We start from the raw sequence: 24,500 nt of genomic DNA, 5'->3' as shown, positions 1-24,500 counted from the left end.
GCTGGCTCTGCCTCTAGATAGGCAGAGCCTGCTGTCACTCACGCAGCTGGGCGGATCCCGTCATCTACGTCGTGATCCGCTCCAGGTGCGGCGTCTCAGTATACCGCGAGCTGTAGCTCGCGGTATACTGAGCTTAGGGTAACGGGAGGACGCTAGTTTGTGTCCTCCCGTTACCCTAAGGAGAACTATGGGGAAAAACACTGACCTCATAGTTCTCCTTTTAATGAGCCATTGTTAATCAAGCCTTTGAACAATGCCTGCCGTTTCTCTGTTCGAATCATAGTTATGTCCAGTATATTTAAAATGCTCATCCCCCGTTCAGTGCCTTCCAGATGGTCTCCCTATGACTGCCTATGATGCAGTGATGTGGAGGCCAGGGTTATCCTTGTTCATCTTTAATTATTGGACGATAAAAATCCTATCTCTCCCAGCAGACATGACCCTGGTCTCTTACAACACAATCATCCAGGTTCTATGCAAGGTACGGTTTAGAGCTGCAGCTAACGATTATTTTCAAAATCGATTGAGCAGTCTTCCAGCAACTTGCTTCTGAGATCAGGCCTGTCTATCTGCCGCTGTCATCCCCCCACACCTGCTCCTCCTTACTACATCTCCCTGCGTCCCTGTGCCGATGGTGGATGTGGGCGGGCGGTGAGTGTGAGGCGGGAAGGAGGTGTGGCGTGTAGAGCGTGGATGCGGGCGTGCGGGTCTGGCAGCGGTGAGCGTGAGTTGGGGAGGAGGTGCGGTGCGCAGCGTGTGTGGAGCTGTGAACAGGGCCAACTGATCGGAAGCCGATTAATCGATTATTTAAAAAGTTGACAACTTTTTCAATAATCGATTATAATCGATTATGTCGATTAGTTGTTGCAGCCCTAGTACGGTTATTGTGTTGTAAAAGTTCATATCATACAATTGTGGTTACCAGTCCTATTCCTGGAGAAGAGCTAAATCTAGTAGCGAGAATAGACTGTTGTATGTTGGAGGACAATATCGCACTCAGTGCAGAAAGAACAGAATGAGAATATCTCAGCTTCAGGTTTCAGCTCTTGCAAGACCTCTTAAGCCTTCCATCCTTGCCAGGCAGATGAAAAGATTAGTTTATTGGATTGGTTTCATATAACGTAGTAGGGGTCACAAAGCTTAATATAAAGGGCAGCATTCTTTGCAGGTAGGTTTAACATGGTCTTACCACAGACTTGAAGTTTAAATTAAATGCGGCCTATTAATTCTTTGTAACCAGATCTACTTATGTTCATGGCAGTGTCTCCTTAATAACATGAATGTTGTTTGTGTTGATGTTCGTCATCGGGAACTTCATTAGGTATCTTAGTCTTAGGCATGCATAAAACAACAGTAGAGCTGAAGTTGTTTTATATATATATATATATATAACTGTTCTATACCACTCAGAACTAGATTAAGTTTGACATGTTGTTTTCCCGCTGGGAAAATATTCTGTTGCGTACTGGGGACTTTCTTTCAATTAATTTGTTGTAGGATGCTGCAGTGTGTCTCCTCCAAGTCTTTTTTACAGCACAGTTTGATGTTAAAGGATTCGTGTAGTTGATGGTATCCCATCATTTTGAAGAAGCAGAGTATTGTAAGCCATCGATTAGCGATGCACTTTAATCCTTACTTAAAGTGATATTAAACCTTTTAATTTGTTTTTCTATCACTGGGATACTGCATTTATGCAGAACTTTGGGTTTCGTTTTTTTAAATTCTTCAGTTCCTCGTTTTTTAGTGGGTCCCCGCATCACTCTCCCTCACTCCCCCTGCACGGGTGCCTCCATCAACTAAGCAGCTGGTGTGGAGGCACCTGCGCATGCGCATTCCCGGCCGTGCCTACAGTAGCTGTGTGCGTCCATAGACAAACACATCCCGCGGCAGGCCACATCCTTCATCTCCGCAAAAACAGTTTGACTGACGGCAGAAGGAGCCTATGGCTCCTCTGCCCTCAGTATCCTCCGCCGCAACCAGGAAGTTCGGCAAGGAGGATCGCTTCGGGGACTGGCGCCGGTGCTGACAGATAACTGAGGAGGGGCGGGGGAGTCGAAAAGGTACTGGCCGTTTTTTACCTTAATGTAGAGAATGCATTAAGGTAAAAAAACGCCCGGTCTTTAGTAATACTTTAAACTTAGGGCTGCAACTAATGATTATTTTCATAATTGATTAGTGGGATAATTATTTTTTTGTTTAATCGGATAAAACAATTAAATACCATATTTTATTTAAAATATATAAATGGAGTGTTACAAACATTAATTTTATGTCAAAATAAAATTGCATGCACAATTTTTTGCAATGGCACTGCAATGATGTGAACAGCATTGCCGTACCACGCGTTCCAGTGCGCAATGATAGCACTGTGGGCAGGAGGCAAGTGGAATTAAATAAGTTTACAAATTTTAGGGTGTCTCACCAGTCAGTCAAAAATGTCACCAGTCAGCATGACCGGACTATAGCCTTGCAATTTATGTTAACATTTTTTGGGGACAGATAGAGCTTTCTTTTGGTAATATATAATCATCACGGGGGGGCAGGGGGGGTTATTTTTTACTATACAATGAAAAAAGTACAGTAAATTTAAAAAAAACAACAGTTTCCCTACGTTATGTTAGAAAACATCTCTTCTTACCCATATTTTTGGTAAAATATAAAAGACGGGGTCACGTCAGGTAAATAGACACCAAACATGTCAAGCCTTAGAATTGCGTGCACCCGCAAAATCGCAAAAAAAGATCCAAACTGAAAATTGGCCATAGGCGACCCTTAAAGCGCTTTTACCGCTCATCAGTTTAGTGTTATCTGTAATTATTGGCCCTAAAATTATTGCTCTCACTGCGACGTTCGCGGTTATATGTAACATATGCGGCGCAATCGTTGTTTTCGCACGTAGGCGGACCTGACGCATATGTGCATGTGTATGTGGGGGGCGGAGGACTTAAAAAAAAAACAAAACAATTTTTTATTTTTTTAATGCTTTCTTTTTTTTATGGTTCTTTCATTTTTGTATTACTTTTTTTACACAACTTTATTGCTAAGAAGCCCCCTATGTGATAGCCAATTTACATGACAGGTCCTCTTTATGAAGACATCAGGGGTCTCCAAGACCCCTAATGTCACCTAGGGCCCCCCAGAGAAGCTGATGAAGCAGAGATCTGCTTCATCAGCTTCTGTAGCTTGAAAGTGACACTGAATGCAGGAAGTGATGTAATATACATCACTTCCTGCATTCCGGGACTGGAGAGGTAGGTCAAAGGGAGACCGTGTACTGATCGTGTACTGATGAGCGTCTCGAGGCGCTCGATCGCTTGAATGTAAAGCTCCCGGCTGGCTGTGTAATTACAACGGCCGGTCAGGAAGCTGCTCGTCGGGCTCCGCAGTCCTCTCGTCACGGACAAGCGGACGAGTGGATTTTTCAAGCCCTGTATATAAGTTTAGAGTTAACCATGAATATTGGCTTTCTACTTAACTTCATTGCTATCACATGGTGGGGCTCATTGGAGGTGACAGTTTCTCGGGGGTCGGAGGGAACACAGAGCCCATGAAACACCGGCTCCCAACGTGGAGGAGAGAACTAGGGGATCCAACCTACTAATCAATAATGAGAATTGTTGACAACTATTCTCATTATCTATTATTATTATCCATTTAGTTGGTTGCAGCCCTACTTAAAATGACTGACTTATTAAAGTCAAAAGGTTTTTAAGCTATTTCAGATGTTGATTTAAATATTAATCTTTATTCACGTACAGTGGTAGGTGAACCAACTAAACCTTTGCAGGGGAGACAAGCAGCTATATGAAATGTTTAGGGCTGCAACCAACTAATCAATTAATCACTAATGAGAATAGTTGTCAACTATTCTCATTATCGATTAGTTGGTTGGATCTCCTGGCTCTCTCCTCCACGCTGGGAGGCGGGCAGAGCAAGCAGGTGCAATAGCCAGCCTCTATTGCAGGGGTAACCAAACTCCGGCCCTCCAGCTGTGGTGGAACTACAAATCCCATGAGGCATTGCAAGATTCTCACAGCCACAGACATGACTCCCAGAGAGAGATGCATCATGGAATTTGTAGTTTCCCCACAGCTGGAGGGCCGGAGTTTGGTTACCCCTGCTCTATTGGCTATTGCAGTTTGAAATGGCCAATAGCAAGCTGGCTGTTGCACCAGCCCACTACCTGCTGTATTTACATTCAGCTGCCATCTGTGGAATTTTGCCAATGGCAGCTGTCATTTCCTGGCTGAAGCTATTCAAGCGCCATGTGCTTACATTACAATTATTTATTTTTTTAAATTGTAAAAGGTAGGAAAAAAGTAATTTTCAGTTTCGGCCTGACAAATTGTGCTACGGAATGGTGCATTGCAGTGGCATTCATTTCAATGGAACCCCAAACGTGCCCATCACCCACAGTGTTATTTCCCACACTGGAACGCACGGTACCGCATTGCCTTGCTTTCCAGTGCAGTGCGATTGTAAAAAATTGTGCATGCAGTGTTATTCTGAAATAAACTTTGTAACACTGCATTTGTGTATTTTTCAATATGGCAATATGGCAAGTTTTGGTTTCTGTAGAGGACTACATCAGATGCAGAGTACTGACATGTCAGCAGGCAACTTTTCTGTCTGTGGTATGGCCGTTTCAGCCACGTGAGTTTAAAGTGTTTAAGTGTTTTGTCCTAAGTAGTTCTGACTGCCAAGCGTTACATCTATGTGAATAGGAACAGTAGTATACAGACTTGTCTCTCTAAAAAAGGGACTGATGGGATTGTACTTGAATAGAAATTTCTAGTAGTACATTTATCATGTAACAAAAGCCATAATATAATATTTAATTGGCTATACTCTTATTCAACATCAAAAGGTTTTTCAAATGTCAAATGCTGATTAGATCACTTGCAAGGGGTGCTGCTTCTTAATCTTTAAAAGTTTCCTGCAGAATCAGCTGGTCCACTGAGCACGGTCCCTGATATCCTGTTTTGGGGTGGCTCCTTTCCCCTGCAGGGTCCTATGGAGCCACCGCTGTGTGTGTGTTTCTCCACAGACACAGTAATGGTGCCCATACACCTTGCGATTTATTGTACGATAATCGCGGGAAATTGTACGATAATCGCAAGGTGTATGGAAGGCGTGCGACCGTTTCTACTGTACGGTCGCACGTCTTTTGTCGAAGGAGCATGCTAGAAAACGCACCAAGAATCGTACGATTGTCGGCAGGTTAGTGGCCTGCTCGTTCGACAACTGAGGAACGGGCCGGTGTGCGCATGCGCACACTGCCCGTTCAGCATTGCGGTCAGCGGGGCGGGCTTTCGATGATCGCAAGTGCGCTGACTGGCTAAACGGATGGGGGAGGGGGAGGGCACAGCTGGCTCTGCCCCTAGATAGACAGAGCCAGCTGTCACTCACGCAGCTAGGCGGATCGCGGCATAATTGTCGGGATCCGCTTCAGCTGCGGCGTCTCGGTATACCGCGAGCAGCAGCTTGCGGTATACTGCAGCGTCTCAGTATACCGCGAGCTTTAGCTTGCGGTATACTGAGCCTAGGGTGACGGGAGGACGCTAGTTTGTGTCCTCCCGTTACCCTAAGGAGAACTATGGGGAAAAGACTTAACCCCATAGTTCTCCTTTAAGGCAGGCTCAGCTCCCTGCTCCCCCAACCTCCTTGCTACTAGATGGACAGCTGCTAGAGATGCGCTGCCCTTTGTGATCTTGTACTGGACAGGAAGTTCACGAAAGCTGAACTGCGAGAGAGTTGGAGCTGTTCAGAAACATGATGATTGTAAGTGTTTGGGCAAAAATGTAACAAAATATTTTGCTGGGTAATGCATATTTGTTTGAACTGGATTCAGTATTGAATAAATGTTTGACTACTGTGTAGTATGTGGGGGAAAAAAATGTGCTTTGTTTTGTGCACTAGAGGAGCGTTCCAAGTTGAATTCCAATCTATCATTTTTGTTTAAATCAGCTTTGATACGTGTTTTCATTTTTTCCCCTAGGAAACACGCAGTCACCTTTTGTCTTTATTGTACTTTTTTCCACGACCTGGCAAATATTTTTTTCACAGCAGCACCAAAACCTCCTCCACTTATCTGCAGTGCACCGTGCTTATTCTGGACAGCTTCTTTCAGCACCCGTTCTCTAACGACCAGTGACTTGTAACGGAGCCTACAGCGGCCTCACTGCACCTGGCCGTGCCATTGTTTTATACGGAAACCTGGAAAATGATTTCATGACAAGGGATTTTTAATAACTTAAAAATCACGTATATTAATGAGAGTATTAAATGCTAAGGAAATCAGAAATACTGTTTTCATTTGGGGTACAAGTGCAAATAAATGTGCACACTGTCCTGCAGCTGATGGCATGTCTCAGACTTGGATCAGTGGGTGTCAGCTTGGGAGCAGTCTGAATAGACCATGCTTTGTTCTAGTGAGTTGGAACACTGGATGGCTTACACATGCCCTGGTAAATACCATCAATATGGCTCTGCTGCTTGTGGCATAATTGGTTTAAATGATTTCCCGAGGTAGTGCAGAGAACAATAATGTGCAGTAACCTGGTAACAACACTTTCCTCTGAACTCAGAAGATTTGCTATCTTATATGGTACATCTATAATTGTGCCAAAGCAGTATCCTGAAAGATTTACTTTTTGCCTTGAATATCTCCTGAAAACTAGCAGTCCACTTCCTGTGCCTAGGTTTTTCTGTGCTTTAAAGGCAAAGTCAGCCTTTTAGGGCCAGTTCACACCATATGCAGTTGTGATGCAGTCCGTTTATTTGACTGCTGCAGTCAAAATACATCACAATGCTTTCCTATGGGCTTTCTTGTGCTTTATTCACACCATTGCAGTGTGTGTGTCTCCACAGACAGAGTAAGGCAGGCTCAGCTCCCTGCTCCCCCATCCTCTTTGCTACTAGATGGACAGCTGCTAGAGATGCGCTGCCCCTTGTGATCTTGTACTGGACATGAAGTTCACGAAAGCTGAACTGCGAGAGAGTTGGAGCTGTTCAGAAACATGATGATTGTAAGGATGTAGTTCCCTGCAGAATCAGCTGGTCCACTGAGCACGGTCCCTGATATCCTGTTTGAGGGTGGCTTTATTTACACCATTGCAGTGTGAATAAAGCACAAGAAAGCCCATAGGAAAGCATTGTGATGTATTTTGACTGCAGCAGTCAAATAAACGGACTGCATCACAACTGCATATGGTGTGAACTGGCCCTTAGAAAACAATAATAAAGGCACACTTCTTTAGGAAGGCCCATGTCTGTACCTTGGTATGGGCATTCAAAGCCCGTTCACTCCATTCAGTGCCTTCATCGCAGAGTCCAGTGGGATGAACGCACACTGGATTGCATAAACAAAGCCTCCCCGCGTTGTGGGGCGAGAGGGGTCGTGGTGGTGCTATTAATTTCAATGGCACCACAGACATGCCTCCTGCCTGCAGTGCGATCGGCCGCACCAGAATGTGTGGTACCGCAATGCCCTGCGTTCCATTGCGGTGCGATCGAAAACAATTGTGCATGCACGTTCAGCACTGGAACGCAGGGCATTGTGGTACCATGCGATCACACTGCGATTGAAATGCATGGCACCACTATGCCCCAGAATGCCGGAAGGCTTTGTTTATGTGATCCACTGCATTCATCCCATGGGACTGTGCGATGAACGCACTGGATAGTGTGAACGGGCCTTTAGTAACAGAGACGAGAGCGGTAATGAATGGAATACAAGTGTGGTGATGTCGCTGCACTTGTATTACATTGAGAACTATGAGTCCCTCTGCTGTGGTGGCTGATGGCACTGATAGCTTCTCCATTCACAGATCCTGTCAAAGGAACTGTGAATGGACGATGTGGCTGTGTGGGCAGAAAGGTAAGCTTTCCTCTATCTGATTACTCAAATCTGTGCACTTTCCTATGGGACTATTAAGGTGCCCATACACCTTACGACCATTGCAAGAGCTTTGTCTTGCGATGGTCGTAAGCTCATTGAAAGCTTTTACGATCTGCCCATCTTGGACGGGCAGATCGTACTTGCGATCATCGAAAAGCCCACCCCGCTGAGGGGCGGGCTTCCAATGACCGCAGTGAGGGGCGGGCTTCCAATTACTGCAAACGGGCAGTGTGCGCGTGCGCACACCGGCCCGTTCGGCAGTTGTCGAACAAGCAGGCCACTAACCTGGGATTTCCCGCGATTCACGTACGAGAATCGTACAGTGTATGGGCACCTTTAGGCCCTATTCACACTTGCGAACAGTCTGCATCCTGGTGCAATCATCCTCGGGTAATACCAGCATGCATGCAAACAGCTGCAGGCAGTGTCAGCTGTCATTGGATTATACAGCACCTCGCACCTGCCCACAGCAGATCACAGTGAGGGGGATTTATCAAAACTGGATTAGACGGAATCTAGAACTTCTCTTCAGTTTGTTTATTTCAACTAGGAAAATTATTGGTTGCCATAGGCAGCTGTTCCAGATTCCGTCAGCTCCAGTTTTGATCAATTCCCCTCAATGAGTCCCACAGAGGAGTTTGTGAGACTCATGCGATCAGCCCCATTGGCAAGTGTGAAGCATGCAGTGTAGAGAATGTTTCCAAATGTTTACATGTACATTTTGTAGCACCACTGGAAGAAAACACCGATCGTAAACTCAAATCATAAATACAGATAGGTCTTTGAAAGAGCCCTACGTTTTGTTGACGTGGACTGGGGGAATCTGCAAAGAAAATCTTGTTACCGTTGAGATAAATGTGGCTCAGCCCTGAAAGGAGAGACCTTCGTTCTACAGCTTCCAACTGTTTGTCAGCGTGGACTCTGACATCTAAGGAAATGTTGTGTCATGAGTTACAGACATAATTCTCATGTCAGATATCATGTAGTTGGTGATTAAATACACTTAATGCAGTTCCGTACGCTACCAGATGGATCTTTTTTTTTGTGTGGTTATTGTGGCTATTGCATCATCATTTAACCACTTGAAGACCAGGTGCGCCCGAGCGGGCGGATGTAACAGGACGTGTATACACGCCCAGTTACATCCAAGAAGCTCCCGGCCGGCCGTGTATACACAGCGGCTGGCCGGGAGGTAGTTAATTATTTATTTCTTATTGGTAATACCGCTTTTCTCTGTAGTAAAATAAAAGATCTCTAGATGAAGAAAAACTTTTTGTAACATTTTCTCCTGTTTGCATCATTAAAATAATATTAACAACTTTTTTTTTTGCAATTAAGGGACTGCTTAAATGTAAATTTAGTAGATCTTTTAAGCCAGACGCCCAAGAATTGTTTTTGTGTCCACCCTGCTTTAAAGTGGAGTTGAATACAAAAAGTAAATATTTGCTTTGTTATATTCAGAATTGTTAAAGTGACACTAAACTCAGGAGCTAAATCTTTAAAATGCATCCAAGTACCTTAACTAGTAGGCCTGGCTCACATCTGAGCGTTCCCCGGCCGTGAGTCCTGGGAATTGCCACGTGGCCCTATTGATTTCAATGCAACAAAAGGCTCCTGAACCTCCTGCGGCTTTTTTTCTGCTGCGTTTGTGCCCGTTTGCACACGTGGAAAACCGCACAATTTGTAGTCCGTGTTTGCTGTGCCACTAGCAATTAATGGCACCGGCAGCACGTTTCGCGTTTGTGTGTGATTACACAAGCGCGCACAAAAACACGCAAAATGCTGTGTGTTCTCGGAACACTCAGATGTGAACCAGGACTTAACAAAAATCTTATTTGTGCATCACTCAGCTATATCTGAATTGGTGCTGACACTGTCCTTCCTTCTGGAGGGTGGCTACTTTTTGTAAAGTGTGTGTGTTGTAAAGTAGTCACCACTCCAAACTTGCTCCTGTGATAGACTACAATCTCATGTTTAGTTTACTAATTTGGGAAATTTAGGAGAACCAAAGTAGCCACCCTCCAGAAAGCCCCGTTCACACCAGGGCGCTGCAAGCGCACGGATTTCTCTGCACTGAACCGCCGACATGAACAATCCCATACATTCCTATGGGGACCATTCATGCAACCGTGCAATCCGAACCGCCTGCCGCCCAAAATGCTCCCTGAGCTACTGAGCAGCTTGATTTTGGATGTTTTTAATTGTATTTCAGCACTGAATCGCTATTAAAAATGTCCAAAAACGCCTTTTCAAAAATCGCGTGGAAACCGCGCTGAAACGCTATCGCTCCTGGTGTGAATGGGGCCGAAGGAAGGACAGTGTCGGCACCAGTTCAGAGATGATTTGAGGATCTACAGCTGAGTGAGACACAAATAAGATATATTTTTGGTAATAGTTAAGCTACTTGAATGCATTGAGTGATACACAAAGAAGATCCATTTTTGTTACTAGTTAATGTATTTTTAAAATTTAACTCCTGAGTTTAGTGTCTTTAAATCCTTCAGGCACGGGACCAGCACGGCGGGTCTCCCCTGACAGATCAGAGAGAGATCAGCAGGCCACTTGCCATTGATCTCTCCTCCAATCACTGGACCCGGAAGTGACATTTTGGGTATTGTAGTTTTTTGCGGTTTCACAGCGCACAGAATTTTCAGGCTTGACATGTTTGATATCAATTTACCCGACATGACCCCATCTTTTATATTTTATCCACAAATTGGGTATTATATTCTGTTTCTGTGCACTAAATTGTATTTTAGTGTATGTCATCCTAAAAATACTGGTATGATAAACATTTGCACAAATACCGTGCAACATAAAAAATTGCAACTAGCATTTTTTCATTCTACAGGGCGTCCACTTTCAGAAAATATATCATTGTTTGGGGGGGTTTTAACCTGTTTTCTAGCTAAAAATTCAGATTTTATCATGTGTGTGGGCAAATAGTAAGAAATTGGTCTGGGCAGCAAGTGGTTAAGTCTCTTTTTATCATCCCAAGGGGAATTTTACAAAAAATGAAAAATGCTCCCCAAGTGTTTGGTACAAAGTTCCATTGCAGTCCCATTGACTTCAACAGGTGAATTTGGCAGACAGTGTTGACTGTGAAACACAATACAATTCCTGCACCACAAAGAGAAGCATAAGAGCTACAGCAATGTTTATGTTCCTGTGTGGCCAGGTTGTCCTTGTATAGATGGGTGATCAAGGGGTGGTAAAACGTGGCCTGTTTTTACTGGCCACCCGTGTGAAAGAGGCCCAAGACTATTGGTAGTCAGTAGCAGGTGTTGTGTATTTACCTAACCTCCCACCACCACAAACACCATTGCCAGCCAGATAACACACACATAGCACCTAACATATTTCCACTACTTGTACTACGTTTTCTAACTGTTGCAGAATTATTATTTTTTTTCTCAGAAAGGGAAATTACATCAGGGCTACATCATGTGGTCATTTCAGATGCAAACAATGCTTAGTGAGGTTCTTCAATGAAACCACTAACATCTCGGTATATGCTAACTGGTGACATTTTTGACTGACTGGTGAGACACTATCAAATTTTTCAAGCCCTGTATATATAGAAATAAGCCAGTGAAGCAGGGTTCATTTAGATATAAACCTTTATAGGACCAAGTCAAAAGGCAAAATGTGAGAAAATTAACTTACTGACACCACCCCGCCACCTCTTCCAGCCACTGCTGTGCATACCTTTGTGCTGCCCATGACAGCTGGTGCCCTGCAGTGAGCAGTCAACATAATGCTTGCACTCATTGGTCAGCACGGTCACGCTGACTAATGAGAAGCGCTTCTGAGCCGGGGACCAAAAGTAAACTTACTCTATAACTGGATGACATTAAAAGAGAACTATGCCCAAAACTTTTTTGGTTATAGTTCTCATTTACTAATGTCCTCCTGCAACCCCAAACTCTAGGCTATTGGCTGCTATATGCTGGCAGCGCAGAGTCACGCCGCAGCCGGGAAAGGTCTCGACAATATTGTTACCAAGCTGCCTGATTGACAGCTGGCTCTGCCTCTCTATGGACAAAGCCAGCTGTGCCCTGTGGATGAAGAGAGAGAGAGGGGGGAATCCCTTTGGGGAGTGGTGACTGACAGTCACTGCACTCTGCCGGGAGAAGATTGTGAGCTGAGCAATCAGCAGTTTGTAATCACTCAGTTCTTGATTTATAGAAACAACGTGTGACAGCTTCAGTGCCATACATCAGCTTAAACTATGGGGATGAATGCATTTCACTCTCCCCATAGATCTCCTTTTGAGTTTGCTAAAATGTTGCAAATTCACCACTTGCATTTACGCCAGAAATATGGAGTTATTCATCTATAGGTTTCCTGTGCACCTAATTCAGGAACACTTAAAAGAGAACTATGGGGTAAGTATTTTTCCCCATAGTTCTCTTTTGGGGTACGGGAGGACATACACTAACCTCCTCCCGTGACCCAAAGCTCAGTATATCGCAGGCCATTCCCCACGATATACTGAGAGCGCTGCAGCCGGGAGAGATCCCGACAATACTGTTGAGATCCATCCAGCTGTGTAAGTGACAGCTGGCTCTGCTTATCTAGAGGCCAACCCCTCCCCCTCCGTTCCTCCACTCAGAGCTGGAGGATAGGAGAGGATAGGGAGACAGGGCGGAATCCCTGTGGGGTGCGGTGACTGACCGCTCACTGCAGGGAGACTATCGGAAAGTGAGCAGATTGGTGCATATTTCTGCTCACTTCCCGATCGATAGGGCCGACCTGTGACAGCTTCTTTGTCACAGGTTGGATCTAACTATGAGGATGAATGGAAATCACTCACCTCATAGTTCTCCTCTAATTTTAGACAGATGCACAGAGGTGTACCATATACGTGAATCTGGGGCTATTTACTCCTCTTGTCATAGATATAAGAAACTGTTCTTGTTATAATTTAGCACCATTTTTTTTTTCTTAAAACAGAACTACACACTCCTATCTTTGCAGGTAAGGAAGGTGCCATCTTGGCCTCTATTTGGATTGCAGTTGCCATGGTGCTGCACATGTGATCAGTTATGACACCAGCCATTTGAGGGTTTGAAAGTTTGGTTGAGATCGGATGTAAACACACTGGCAGCATTGACAGTTGGTATCCCTTGTGAGTAACTGTTTTGGGAGACATTCATTTGATGGGTAAAGTTCCTCTTTAAGCCTCCGTTCACACCTAGGCGACAGCGTTCTAATGCATTTTTGTCTATCAGTTGTGCACATTTACGTGTGTTGGTCAAGCGACTTGATGTTTTTTTTAAAGCATTTTTGCACATCTTTTGAGCTGGTAGATCGTATTTGTACCACAAAATGCATAAAACAGCTTGAGAATGATTGTCGCGGGCGTACAAACGTTTCTATTGAAGTCTATGGGGCCAAAAGCCCAGAAATCTGCAGAAAAGTAGCTCATGTGCTTTTCCCAGCGACAGCTGTTTTGCTTCAGGTGAAAGAACATTCAGGTGTGAACAGGGGCCTTTGAAAACAATGGAATTCCTTGTGTTCAGTGTTTTCTAGCTCCGAGCTTTAAAAAAATAAATAAAGAGGCCCCTGGAGCTTTTAGCCATATTGTGCTAGTTGCACAGCATATTAGCACACTATGGCAGAATTTCCCTGCCAAAGTCATCCCCTTCAGCGCTGTCATGTCCTCGTCCCTCGTCTGCACTTCCATCTTTGTCCTAGTCCTCTTAGAGGTTTTGATTTTTCGGCCTTATAAATGGCTGGGCCCCAATGACGCAACTCCTACGTATGCACAAAGGAGTTGCTTTATCTCGGCAAGAGCCTTGCCGAGCCTGGGCACTGGGCCGATCATGTGTGGCTCAGTGTACAGAAAAAAAAATTGCTCTCTGCAGGGAGATGAGCGGGAACTGTGGTATATGATCACTCAGTTCTCGACTTATAGAGCTGACGTGTGACAGCTTCAGTGACACACGTCTGATCTAATTATGGGGATGCATGTATTTCACTCTCCCCATAATTCTCCTGTCTAGAAGCATTTATCCAAACTAGGATTTTTTGCATTCTGCGTCCGTTTAGCCTAAATTTATGCAGCTAAACTCATTTAAATGAGACTAAGCCCATCAACAACTAAAAACAGAAAAAAGTGATGTGGGAAGCATAAAGTTTATACTTACCAGAAAACTTCTCTTGTGCTTAAACGCAGCCGACTAGTGTACATGATACCTTAAAGTGACACTAAACTCAGGAGTTGAATCTTAAAAATGTACTCAGGTAACGTTTAACTATTAACAAAAATGTATGTTATTTGTGTATAACTCAGCTGTAGATTCATAAATCATCTCTGAATTGGTGCTGAAACTGTCCTTCCTTCTGGAGGGTGGCTACTTTTGTTCCCCATGGTCCCTGTGTGTGTTGTAAAGTAGCCACCCCTCCAAGCTCACTCCTGTGATAGACTATAACGTCAATACAAATGAGCTAACTAAATGTAAGATTATAGTCCATCACGGGAGGGAGACTCTGATGTAAAGGGGGAAGCTCATTGAGGGGAATTTATCAAAACTGGAGCAGACAGAATTTTGAGCAGTTGCCCATGGAAAACAATCAGCTCTCTTCAAAATCTATACCAGACCACTATCTGGGATAAGGCTCTGGTATGTGTCCTGGAGGGGCCACATATCATTTTTTTTACATTTAGACTGGGATACCTCGAGATTGTGCTTACTTTTAAAGGGTGCCACAACTGGAAAAAGATTGAGAAACTCAGGTATAGATTATTGAGAGCTATAATAATACACTACATGTGATCCTTCACATCCAAGTACAAATCCCTGGTGAGTGCAGATTTAGTAGTTCTTTACAATGTTCATGAGGTTTTATTTTTGATTTCATTAAAGGACTTTCAAAGTCTTATCATATTCTGTCCTGTTCCAACATCAGCATTGTAATAGGAATACATACTAGAGTTGTTTTTGATAACTCAATCAAAGCTTACTTGAAAAAATCCCTTTTATGTAGTGAGTGCTGCCTAGCTTCTGTCTGCCCATCACTTTCATCAACTACCTGGATTCCCAGTGTGCTTTGTGTCTCTTTCCTTGCTGCTTGATGTGATGTATGTAGTGAGTGTTGCCTTATTCTGCCCATCACTTTCATCAACTACCTGGATTCCCAGTGTGCTTTGTGTCTCTTTCACTGCTGCTTGATGTGATGTCATCCCCATTTCTGAAGACTACATGTCCCATCATACACAGCTTCCAGCAAACAATGATGATATATTGTTAAAACGGTTAAAGAAGAACTCCAGGATTTCTTCTTTGCAAGGGTTAAGTGCTCGTTTTGATCTAGGGGCAAAATGAAAAAAAAAAAATGTACTCACCTGATCCTTGTTCCCGTCTGGCTGCTAGACCGGTCCTCAGCGGTCTAAGGATTACAAACTTCTAGATGGATATGGTTATTAGGAGTGGGATAGAACTTACGGAAATTCTCCAGACGGCATTTTTTTCCTGCTCCAGCGCGCCCCCTAGCGCGCGCACGGGCAGGAAAGACCTGCTCGTTACTACAGCCGTTAACGGCTGTTGGTATCCCCCTATGTAATAGCAATAACAATAAGGTTAAAAAAAAAAAAATCTATATAAATAAAAAAAGTAAAAAAAAATAAAAGTCACAAATAAAAAAAGTAAACCCCCCCATGTTTAAGTTCCCCCCTTTGCACATATAAACGTAAATATGCGTCGCATGCGTCAGCGCTCGAAAATGACAATTGCGCTACACATGTTACATATTGAAGCGAACGTCGCAGTGAGAGCAATCATTTTAGGGCCATCAATCACTGATGAGCGGTAAAAGCTTTTAATGCGTCGCCTATGGCCAATTTTGAGTAATGTAGTTTTTTTGAGGTTTCGCACGCATGCGCAATTTTAAGGCTTAACGTGTTTGGTGTCTCTTTACCCAATAAATGTTTTAGAATTTAATATAGGGGGAACTGTTTTTTTTTTAATCTGTAGTTTTTCCTTAATATAGTAAAAAATAAAACCCCCAGTGGTGATTAAATACCACCAAAAGAAAGCTCTATCTGTCCCCAAAAAAGGGTATAAAATTCATTTCAGTACAGCGCTGCATGACGGAATAAATGTCAGTCAAAGTACCGCAGCGCTGAATACTGAAAAATGGCCTGGACAGGAAGGGGGTTTAACACCGCGGATGTCAACTGGTTAACACACATTTTGTTTAGCATACCACCTAGCGCGCTTTGCACATTTTTACGCGCGTTAGACGCGCATACACAAAGACGCACATTTTATTGAGCAGATTGAAATGCATTGTGGTAACGTGCGTAAAAACGTGCACACAAATGTGTAAAATGCTTTTGTCGTGCGTTTACATGTGCTTCTATTGAAGTCTATGCAGCCCAATGCGCAGTAATCTGCCTGAAAAAAGCTCATGTAGCTTTTCCAGCCTTCAGCGTTTTACAGTTTGCTACAAAACTCTCACGTGTGAACAAGGGCCACAGAAATGAATGGGATAGAGCATTTTGTCACCTTTTAGCTTTGAGCGTTAAAACACCCAGGTGTAAACAGGGACTAAAGGCTTTCATAGGGACCTCTACCTTCTTTTTACCAGGTTGTCATGCTGATACAAATGCTTTAGTACTTCATGAGTCACTGACATAGAACAGGTACATACGTTAGGAATTCTGACTTCACTGTGACTGAAATTACTGAGGCCATGGACAGCCAGAGAGACAGCTATCATTTTCAGAGGCAGGTCGCAGAGTTCCTAGGGTAACATTGTAATTTGTCAATCTTTATGTCCTTTTTCAAATCCGTTTACCGTACTGAAGAAATTAGGATGAGATAAATGCAACTGGCTCCTGGACATTGCTGTTCAATTACTGGTTTTAGGGACTGTTGGACCAACAGTCCCATGCAGCACGCATGATGTGATCCAGGCATCTTTTTATTGCAGTATGTTGCAATGCACTGCTGCAGTGCATCAAATTACATGTAGGTAAAAAAGAAAGAACCTGAGCACTGTAATGCGTTATAGCGGCGCATCGCAGTGCACAACAGCGCACCTTCACACCACCAGGAGGCACACACACACGTCATGTTCTATGCGTTCATAAGCGATGTGACGTGAACCAGCCCTCAATGTACTTGGGAATGAATACCTCATGCTGTATATGTACTTATTTTTCAACCTTTCTCGGCAACATGTGCAAGGAATACTTGGGGACTCTACATGTAAGCTGTCATCCAATACCCTTGCATGTTGCCAAGTTCAGACCACTGTACATGTAAGCTGTCATCCAATACTCTTGCATGTGGTCATTTTCAGGCCACTGTACATGTAAGCTGTCATCCAATACTCTTGCATGTGGTCATTTTCAGGCCACTGTACATGTAAGCTGTCATCCAATACTCTTGCATGTGGTCATTTTCAGGCCACTGTACATGTAAGCTGTCATCCAATACTCTTGCATGTGGTCATTTTCAGGCCACTGTACATGTAAGCTGTCATCCAATACTCTTGCATGTGGTCATTTTCAGGCCACTGTACATGTAAGCTGTCATCCAATACTCTTGCATGTGGTCATTTTCAGGCCACTGTACATGTAAGCTGTCATCCAATACTCTTGCATGTGGTCATTTTCAGGCCACTGTACATGTAAGCTGTCATCCAATACTCTTGCATGTGGTCATTTTCAGGCCACTGTACATGTAAGCTGTCATCCAATACTCTTGCATGTGGTCATTTTCAGGCCACTGTACATGTAAGCTGTCATCCAATACTCTTGCATGTGGTCATTTTCAGGCCACTGTACATGTAAGCTGTCATCCAATACTCTTGCATGTGGTCATTTTCAGGCCACTGTACATGTAAGCTGTCATCCAATACTCTTGCATGTGGTCATTTTCAGGCCACTGTACATGTAAGCTGTCATCCAATACTCTTGCATGTGGTCATTTTCAGGCCACTGTACATGTAAGCTGTCATCCAATACTCTTGCATGTGGTCATTTTCAGGCCACTGTACATGTAAGCTGTCATCCAATACTCTTGCATGTGGTCATTTTCAGGCCACTGTACATGTAAGCTGTCATCCAATACTCTTGCATGTGGTCATTTTCAGGCCACTGTACATGTAAGCTGTCATCCAATACTCTTGCATGTGGTCATTTTCAGGCCACTGTACATGTAAGCTGTCATCCAATACTCTTGCATGTTGTCATTTTCAGGCCACTGTACGTGTAAGCTGTCATCCAATACTCTTGCATATTGTCATGTTCAAGACCACTGTACTATAAGCTGCCATCCAATATTCTTGTATGTTATGTTCAGTTCACCTCAAGTTACAGTTACCCACTGTTTGTGCATATTCTATTTGCTGTGTGTCTTTTTCCCCACTTAATTAGATCCATTGTATACATCAAACCGCTAGTTTTGTTTTGTGCACATATTTGAAGACTACTTTGCTAGCCCTAATCAAGTTTGTGTATTGAACGTATTCCAAAGTTAGCACAGTCCACGAGAACGAAACCAGCAGACTGGAACTGCTGCCAAGCTGTCTGGCGCAGATCTCTTTCTCCTTGGACAGATAATCTGTTGTCCTGTGTGTATCTGCTATGTACAGGAACTGCTGTACCAGCAGGCACAATGTACTGACTGGTGCAAATTGTACTTTGTTTCATTTATTGATTGTTTTTTTGCCTGTTTGTTTTATTATTCAAAATGGCTGCACATAGCCAGGCCAGGCTACATGTATTTATTGATTGTTTTTTTGCCTGTTTGTTTTATTATTCAAAATGGCTGCACATAGCCAGGCTATGTGCAGCCATTTTGAATAATAAAACAAACAGGCAAAAAAACAATCAATAAATGAAACAAAGTACAATTTGCACCAGCCAGGCTATGTGCAGCCATTTTGAATAATAAAACAAACAGGCAAAAAAACAATCAATAAATGAAACAAAGTACAATTTGCACCAGTCAGGCTATGTGCAGCCATTTTGAATAATAAAACAAACAGGCAAAAAAACAATCAATAAATGAAACAAAGTACAATTTGCACCAGTCAGTACATTGTGCCTGCTGGTACAGCAGTTCCTGTACATAGCAGATACACACAGGACAACAGATTATCTGTCCAAGGAGAAAGAGATCTGCGCCAGACAGCTTGGCAGCAGTTCCAGTCTGCTGGTTTCGTTCTCGTGGACTGTGCTAACTTTGGAATACGTTCAATACACAAACTTGATTAGGGCTAGCAAAGTAGTCTTCAAATATGTGCACAAAACAAAACAAAATTGACTTCTAGTTTTCCTATCATGCAGTTGCATTCTTAATAGTAGTTTGCTGTCCTTTTGATTTTAAAATGAGTGTACTAATGTAGTATTTGTAGGCTTTTGGAAGGAACTATAGTATGCAGGTGCTTTTCATTTTTTTTCAGGGCGTTTGCAATGGGATCAGTTTAAGAGATGTTGTCAGTAAAATTAAAACCGGCATGACTGCCAGGATAACAAAAAGACATAAAACAAATGTTTAAAACTTGTATTATACTATCCTCACTAGGTTTTAAATGGTGTTGTGCTGTAATGTCCAATGAAAGGCAAGAACTGTACCTTTTGCAGTTTATATGTGTATCTGGAAAGAGGAATAAAAGCACATCCTGTTAGACTTGAGTTGTGTATTTTACATGATCTATGTTCACCTGGGACTCTCTCCATAATAACCAGCTGTTGCGTTCCCGAATGACTCAAGAGAGGTGACGTTTGTCAGTAGGTAATAGTTAACTCACTGATGTCCATGGAACCTGACAGTTTTTATCTAATGGGCTTGCCAGTTTTATGGCTTGCTGTGGTATTAACATGAAAATGCAATATTAATCAAGCTTTTAATGACCTGGTTTCATATTATCTTGGCTGATTGTTTGTGCTTCTCCTGTTTTAGACACAAGACTTCCGTCACAAACATCATGGAGAAGTATCTCAAAGGCCTGTTGTCTCCTGATTCTTTGCTGACATTGAAAAGCTACATAGGGAGGCGGGTGACCTGTACAGCTGCGCTACACTTGTTCTGCTCCTTGACATGCTTGAGCTTTCTTTTCTCCAGCACAGGTAATTTTTTTTTTCTGTCTAGCAGATGTTTCTGTATGAGTTGAATTTAGGAAACATGGAAATAAATTACTACATTTATAATTTTTACATTTAAAAAAAAGCTTAGTTGTCTATACAAACATACACTATATTGCCAATAGTATTGGGACACCTCTCCAAATCATTGGATTCAGGTGTTCCAATCACCTCCATGGCCACAGGTGTATAAAATCAAGCACCTAGGCATGCAGACTGCTTCTACAAATATTTGTGAAAGAATGAGTCACTCTCAGGAGCTCAGTGAATTCAAGCGTGGTACCGTGATAGGTTGCCACCTGTGCAATAAGTCCATCCGTGAAATTTCCTTGCTACTAAATATTACACGGTCAACTGTTAGTGGTATTATAACAAAGTGGAAGCAACTGGGAACAACAGCAACTCAGCCTCAAAGTGGTAGGCCACGTAAAATGACAGAGCGGGGTCAGCGCATGTTGAAGCGCACAGTGCGCAGAAGTCGCCAACTGTCCCCAGAGTCAATAGCTACATACCTCCAAACTTTGTGTGGTCTTCAGATTGGCACAACAACAGTGAGTAGAGAGCTTCATGGAATGGGTTTCCATGCCCGAGTAGCTGCCTCCAAGCCTTACATCACCAAGTGCAATGCAGAGCGTCAGATGCAGTGGTGTAAAGCACGCCGCCACTGGACTGTAGTGAAGTGGAGACGTGTTCTCTGGAGTGACGAATCACGCTTCTCTGTCTGGCAATCCGATGGACGTGTCTGGGTTTGGCGGTTGCCATGAAAACGGTACTTGCCTGACTGCATTGTGCCAAGTGTAAAGTTTGGTGGAGGGGGGATTATGGTGTGGGGTTGTTTTTCATGGGTTGGGCTTGGCCCCTTAGTTCCAGTGAAGGGAACTCTTAAGGCATCAGCATACCAAGACATTTTGGACAATTTCATGCTCCCAACTTTGTGGGAACAGTTTGGGGTTGGCCCCTTCCTGTTCCAACATGTCTGCACACCAGTGCACAAAGCAAGGTGCATAAAGACATGGATGAGCAAGTTTGGGGTGGAGGAACTTGATTGGCCTGCAGATTCTTGACCTCAACCCGATGGAACCCCTTTGGGATGAATTAGAGCAAGGACTGCGAGCAAGGCCATCTCGTCTAACATCAGTACCTGACCTCACAAATGCGCTTCTGGAACAATGGTCAAACATTCCCATAGACGCACTCCTGAACCTTGTGGACAGCCTTCCCGGAAGAGTTGAAGCTGTTGCAGCTGAAAAGGGTGGGCCAACTCAATATTGAACCCTACGGACTAAGACTGGGATGCCAGTAAAGTCTATGTGCATGTTAAGGCAGGTGTCCCAATACTTTTGGCAATATAGTGTATATTTCTTAATCCCACAGGACACAGGCTTAGCACTGGACTACTGGGTTATATGCAGCCATCTTCAGGTGATTTATATGCAGCCATCTTCAGGTGATTGGACACTGGCAAACAGAGTTGTTAGGAAAGCCGCCATAAAACCCCTCCCACTCACAGCAAGCTTCTGTTTTTTGCTAGTGTCCCTAGCTTTTAGACGTCTTCTCTTTAGTGCGAGAAATAAATGGTTCCTATAGCTGTACAAATGTTTCTTTAGATTTTCCTGTCAAGGTTCTGTCGGCACTGTAGCCACTGTGGCTGACCCTCTTGCAGGCTCCAGATCATTGCCCCTCGCACCGTACCCTTACCCTAGACGTGTGGTAATCCTTTAATCTCTGTTCGGGCACTGGACCTGAGTTAGGCGCTCACCTTGGCACGTGATGCGACATGTTTAGTCAGGCACAGGGTGCTATACAGATCCAGGGCCAGTCAAGCCCTGTTCCTGATGACCCCCCTGGAGGGGGTGGGTGAAGACTGGAGAGGAAACTGGTTTCATTTATCCCAAGAATTTATTTGCCTGTCAACACAGGTGTGGGTAAGTCAGGGCCTTGCATTTAATACCAGGGTGCTGTAGCCCCTTGTGGTTTGCATGGAGTGTGGTCTGCGACTCTACTTCTGTCATGGCCAAGGGAAGCACAAGCTTGTATGAAGTGCCTTCATATGAAGAAGCGCCTGGACAGGATGCCCTTCGGAGGGTAAAGGGTCTTCACTTAATTCTTAGAGACCTTCATCAAGGAAGTCACCTGTGACTTGTTATATTTTTATATTAGACACAGTATTAGACCTGTGTCTAATAAAAAAAAAAGACAAAAATCTTTACTGGTAGATGGTAAAATCTGGATCCAAGTCCTACTCGCAATAAGGGGTGCCACCACTTTTCAAAGTGGAGGGATGTTTGTCGACCTTTACGAACATCTCCACCTGAGAAATTAGAGACCTTTGTATCCAGCATGTCATAGCTAGGGAGTACCATCTGGAGTTTTGGTCTCTTTAAGTATGCCCTTCTCTCCGCAGAGCCTAGTATATCTGTTAACTGCTTTGTAGGAGTTGTTTTCTGTTGGGGGTCATTACCCCGTCCCTACAGTGGAAAGTTTTTTCAGAGCTTCTAATCAAACCTGTTTACAGTTCCCAAGGCAAAAGGTGGCCTTTGCTCCATCCCAGATCTGAAATACCTCAACAAAATCTGTCACATCCAGAAATTCCACATGAAATCTGCCAGGTAAAAGTCATTGCCCAGGGCAAACACAAAAATTTCTCAGCATAGGGCTGTACTGGGTTTCTGGTTTGTCCGTGTGCAGAAATTCGGTTGGGTCCTCGACCACCCGACACATGTGTTGAATCCAACTCATCAGAATATCTGGGCCTTATCTTCAATATGGCCCAGTCCAGGGTCTTCCTCACCAGGGAGAAGCTTCTATCCCTACACTTACACATGTGAGGACCCTGCAGTCCAAGGGTTGACCATCTATTTGCTTCCGCATGGTGGTTCTGGGTCTGATAGTGGCCTCCTGCTTCAATATGGCCCAGTCCAGGGTCTTCCTCCACAGGGAGAAGCTTCTATCCCTACACTTACACATGTGAGGACCCTGCAGTCCAAGAGTTGACCATCCATTTGCTTCTGCATGATGGTTCTGGGTCTGATAGTGGTCTCCTTCGAGGCAGTACCGTATGCACATTTCCACTCCAGGCCATTACAGCTCAGCATTCTGGCTGTGTGGGACAAGCAGAATCAGTCTTCAGATTGCCCTATGCATATCTCGGACAAGGCCAGACTTTGCCTTCCATGGAGAATTTCCAGTCCAGTGCTGGAACTGGGGGAAGGCCGTTCTCCAATGATTTGGAAAGTGTTCACAATGGATGCAAGCCTGTTGTGTTGTGGAGAATTCCTAGGGGCATCGATGGTCCAGGGGACTTTGTTGTCGAGGAAATATCTGCTTCCTATCAACATGGAACTCTGACACATTTGGCTATCATGGACCTCCCAGTTGCAAGGTTACCTGATGAGAGTCCACATCAAACAATGACACAGCGGTGGCCTACATTAATCATCAGGAAGGCACCAGAAGTTGTGCAGCGCAAAGAGAGGTGGACCTGATTCTGGCTTGGGCAGAACTTTACGTTCTGGTCCTAACCATTGTGCATATCCCTGACGTGGAAAATTATCATGCAAACTTCATTAGTTGTCAGTGTCTGCATTCAGGCAAATGGGAGTTGCTTCAGGACCTCTGTTGCAGGCAGGGGAACTTGGATGTGTACTTCCTGGCATTAATGTTCAACAATTAAAACTGGACAGGGATCTAAAGGCCTTCGCAGTGGATTCTCTGGTGACTCTATGGGATCAGTTCACCCTGGCATACGCCCCCTTCGCCTGCTCTGTAGGATCAAGGTGGAGGACAGTTTAGTCATCCTCGTTGTGATATGCTGACTTATTCACACTCTCAGACTCTCTATGGCCCCTTTCAGACCTATCATTCTATTTCTCGGTCACTGGCTTTGACGGTTTGTCTGTTTAAGCCCAGGTCCTGAGAGACAGGGGCCTGTCGAATTCAGCCATCTGTGCGCCAGATAAAGTAAGTCATCTTCTTACAAAAGTCTGCCATAGCACCTGGAATACTTACTTTGCATGGTGCAAGAATAGGAGGTTCCATCCTGGCCTTTTCCCAGTCTGGATCAGTGTTTGGCCTTGATTACCATCAAGGGACAAATTTTGTCCTTGGCTCTCTTCTTTAAGAGGCCTCTTGCCTTTCACTTCCTGGTAGAGATTTTTGTACAGGGGTCGCTCACATGGGACACCATGGTATCACAGCCTGGTTCTGTCGGCCTTCCCTTTAGGGATATTCCCTTAGTTCTGTACTCAATCTCATTTGCAAAGTTGACTTTCTTGTTGCCATCACTTCCACAAAGCAAAGCTAAAGAGTTAGATTTACCTCAACTTTGCCCACAAGTTCTCTCCCAGCTTCATATACTTCCTTTTTTTCTTTGCTCCTCTGTTTGCCCACCGGAGTAAACAACACCTTTTGTAAGCTCGAGCATTCAGTCCTTTAATGTTAGAGAAAAGGGATAAAGGGGATAAAGTCATATTGCCCCCCCCCCCCCAAAACTCAAAA

General features: G+C 44.0%; 1 protein-coding gene across 1 annotated transcript in view; it reads left to right on the top strand.

Annotated features, from left to right (window-relative positions):
* The window catches only part of KIAA0319L (KIAA0319 like), an 87,758-nt gene that overhangs the window by 5,625 nt on the left and 57,633 nt on the right, over positions 1-24,500 (top strand). Inside the window, exon 3 of the mRNA XM_018576597.1 lies at positions 19,822-19,988. Within this exon, the coding sequence (XP_018432099.1) occupies positions 19,847-19,988 (142 nt within the window). The 5' untranslated portion in view covers positions 19,822-19,846. The remainder of the gene's footprint in view (positions 1-19,821; positions 19,989-24,500) is intronic.

The sequence above is a fragment of the Nanorana parkeri genome, unplaced genomic scaffold (assembly GCF_000935625.1).
Source record: "Nanorana parkeri isolate BGI_ZX_2015 unplaced genomic scaffold, ASM93562v1 scaffold70, whole genome shotgun sequence".
Classification (NCBI taxonomy): domain Eukaryota; kingdom Metazoa; phylum Chordata; class Amphibia; order Anura; family Dicroglossidae; genus Nanorana; species Nanorana parkeri.
Note: the sequence above shows the minus strand (reverse complement) of the source record. Positions and strands in the feature narration are given on the sequence as shown.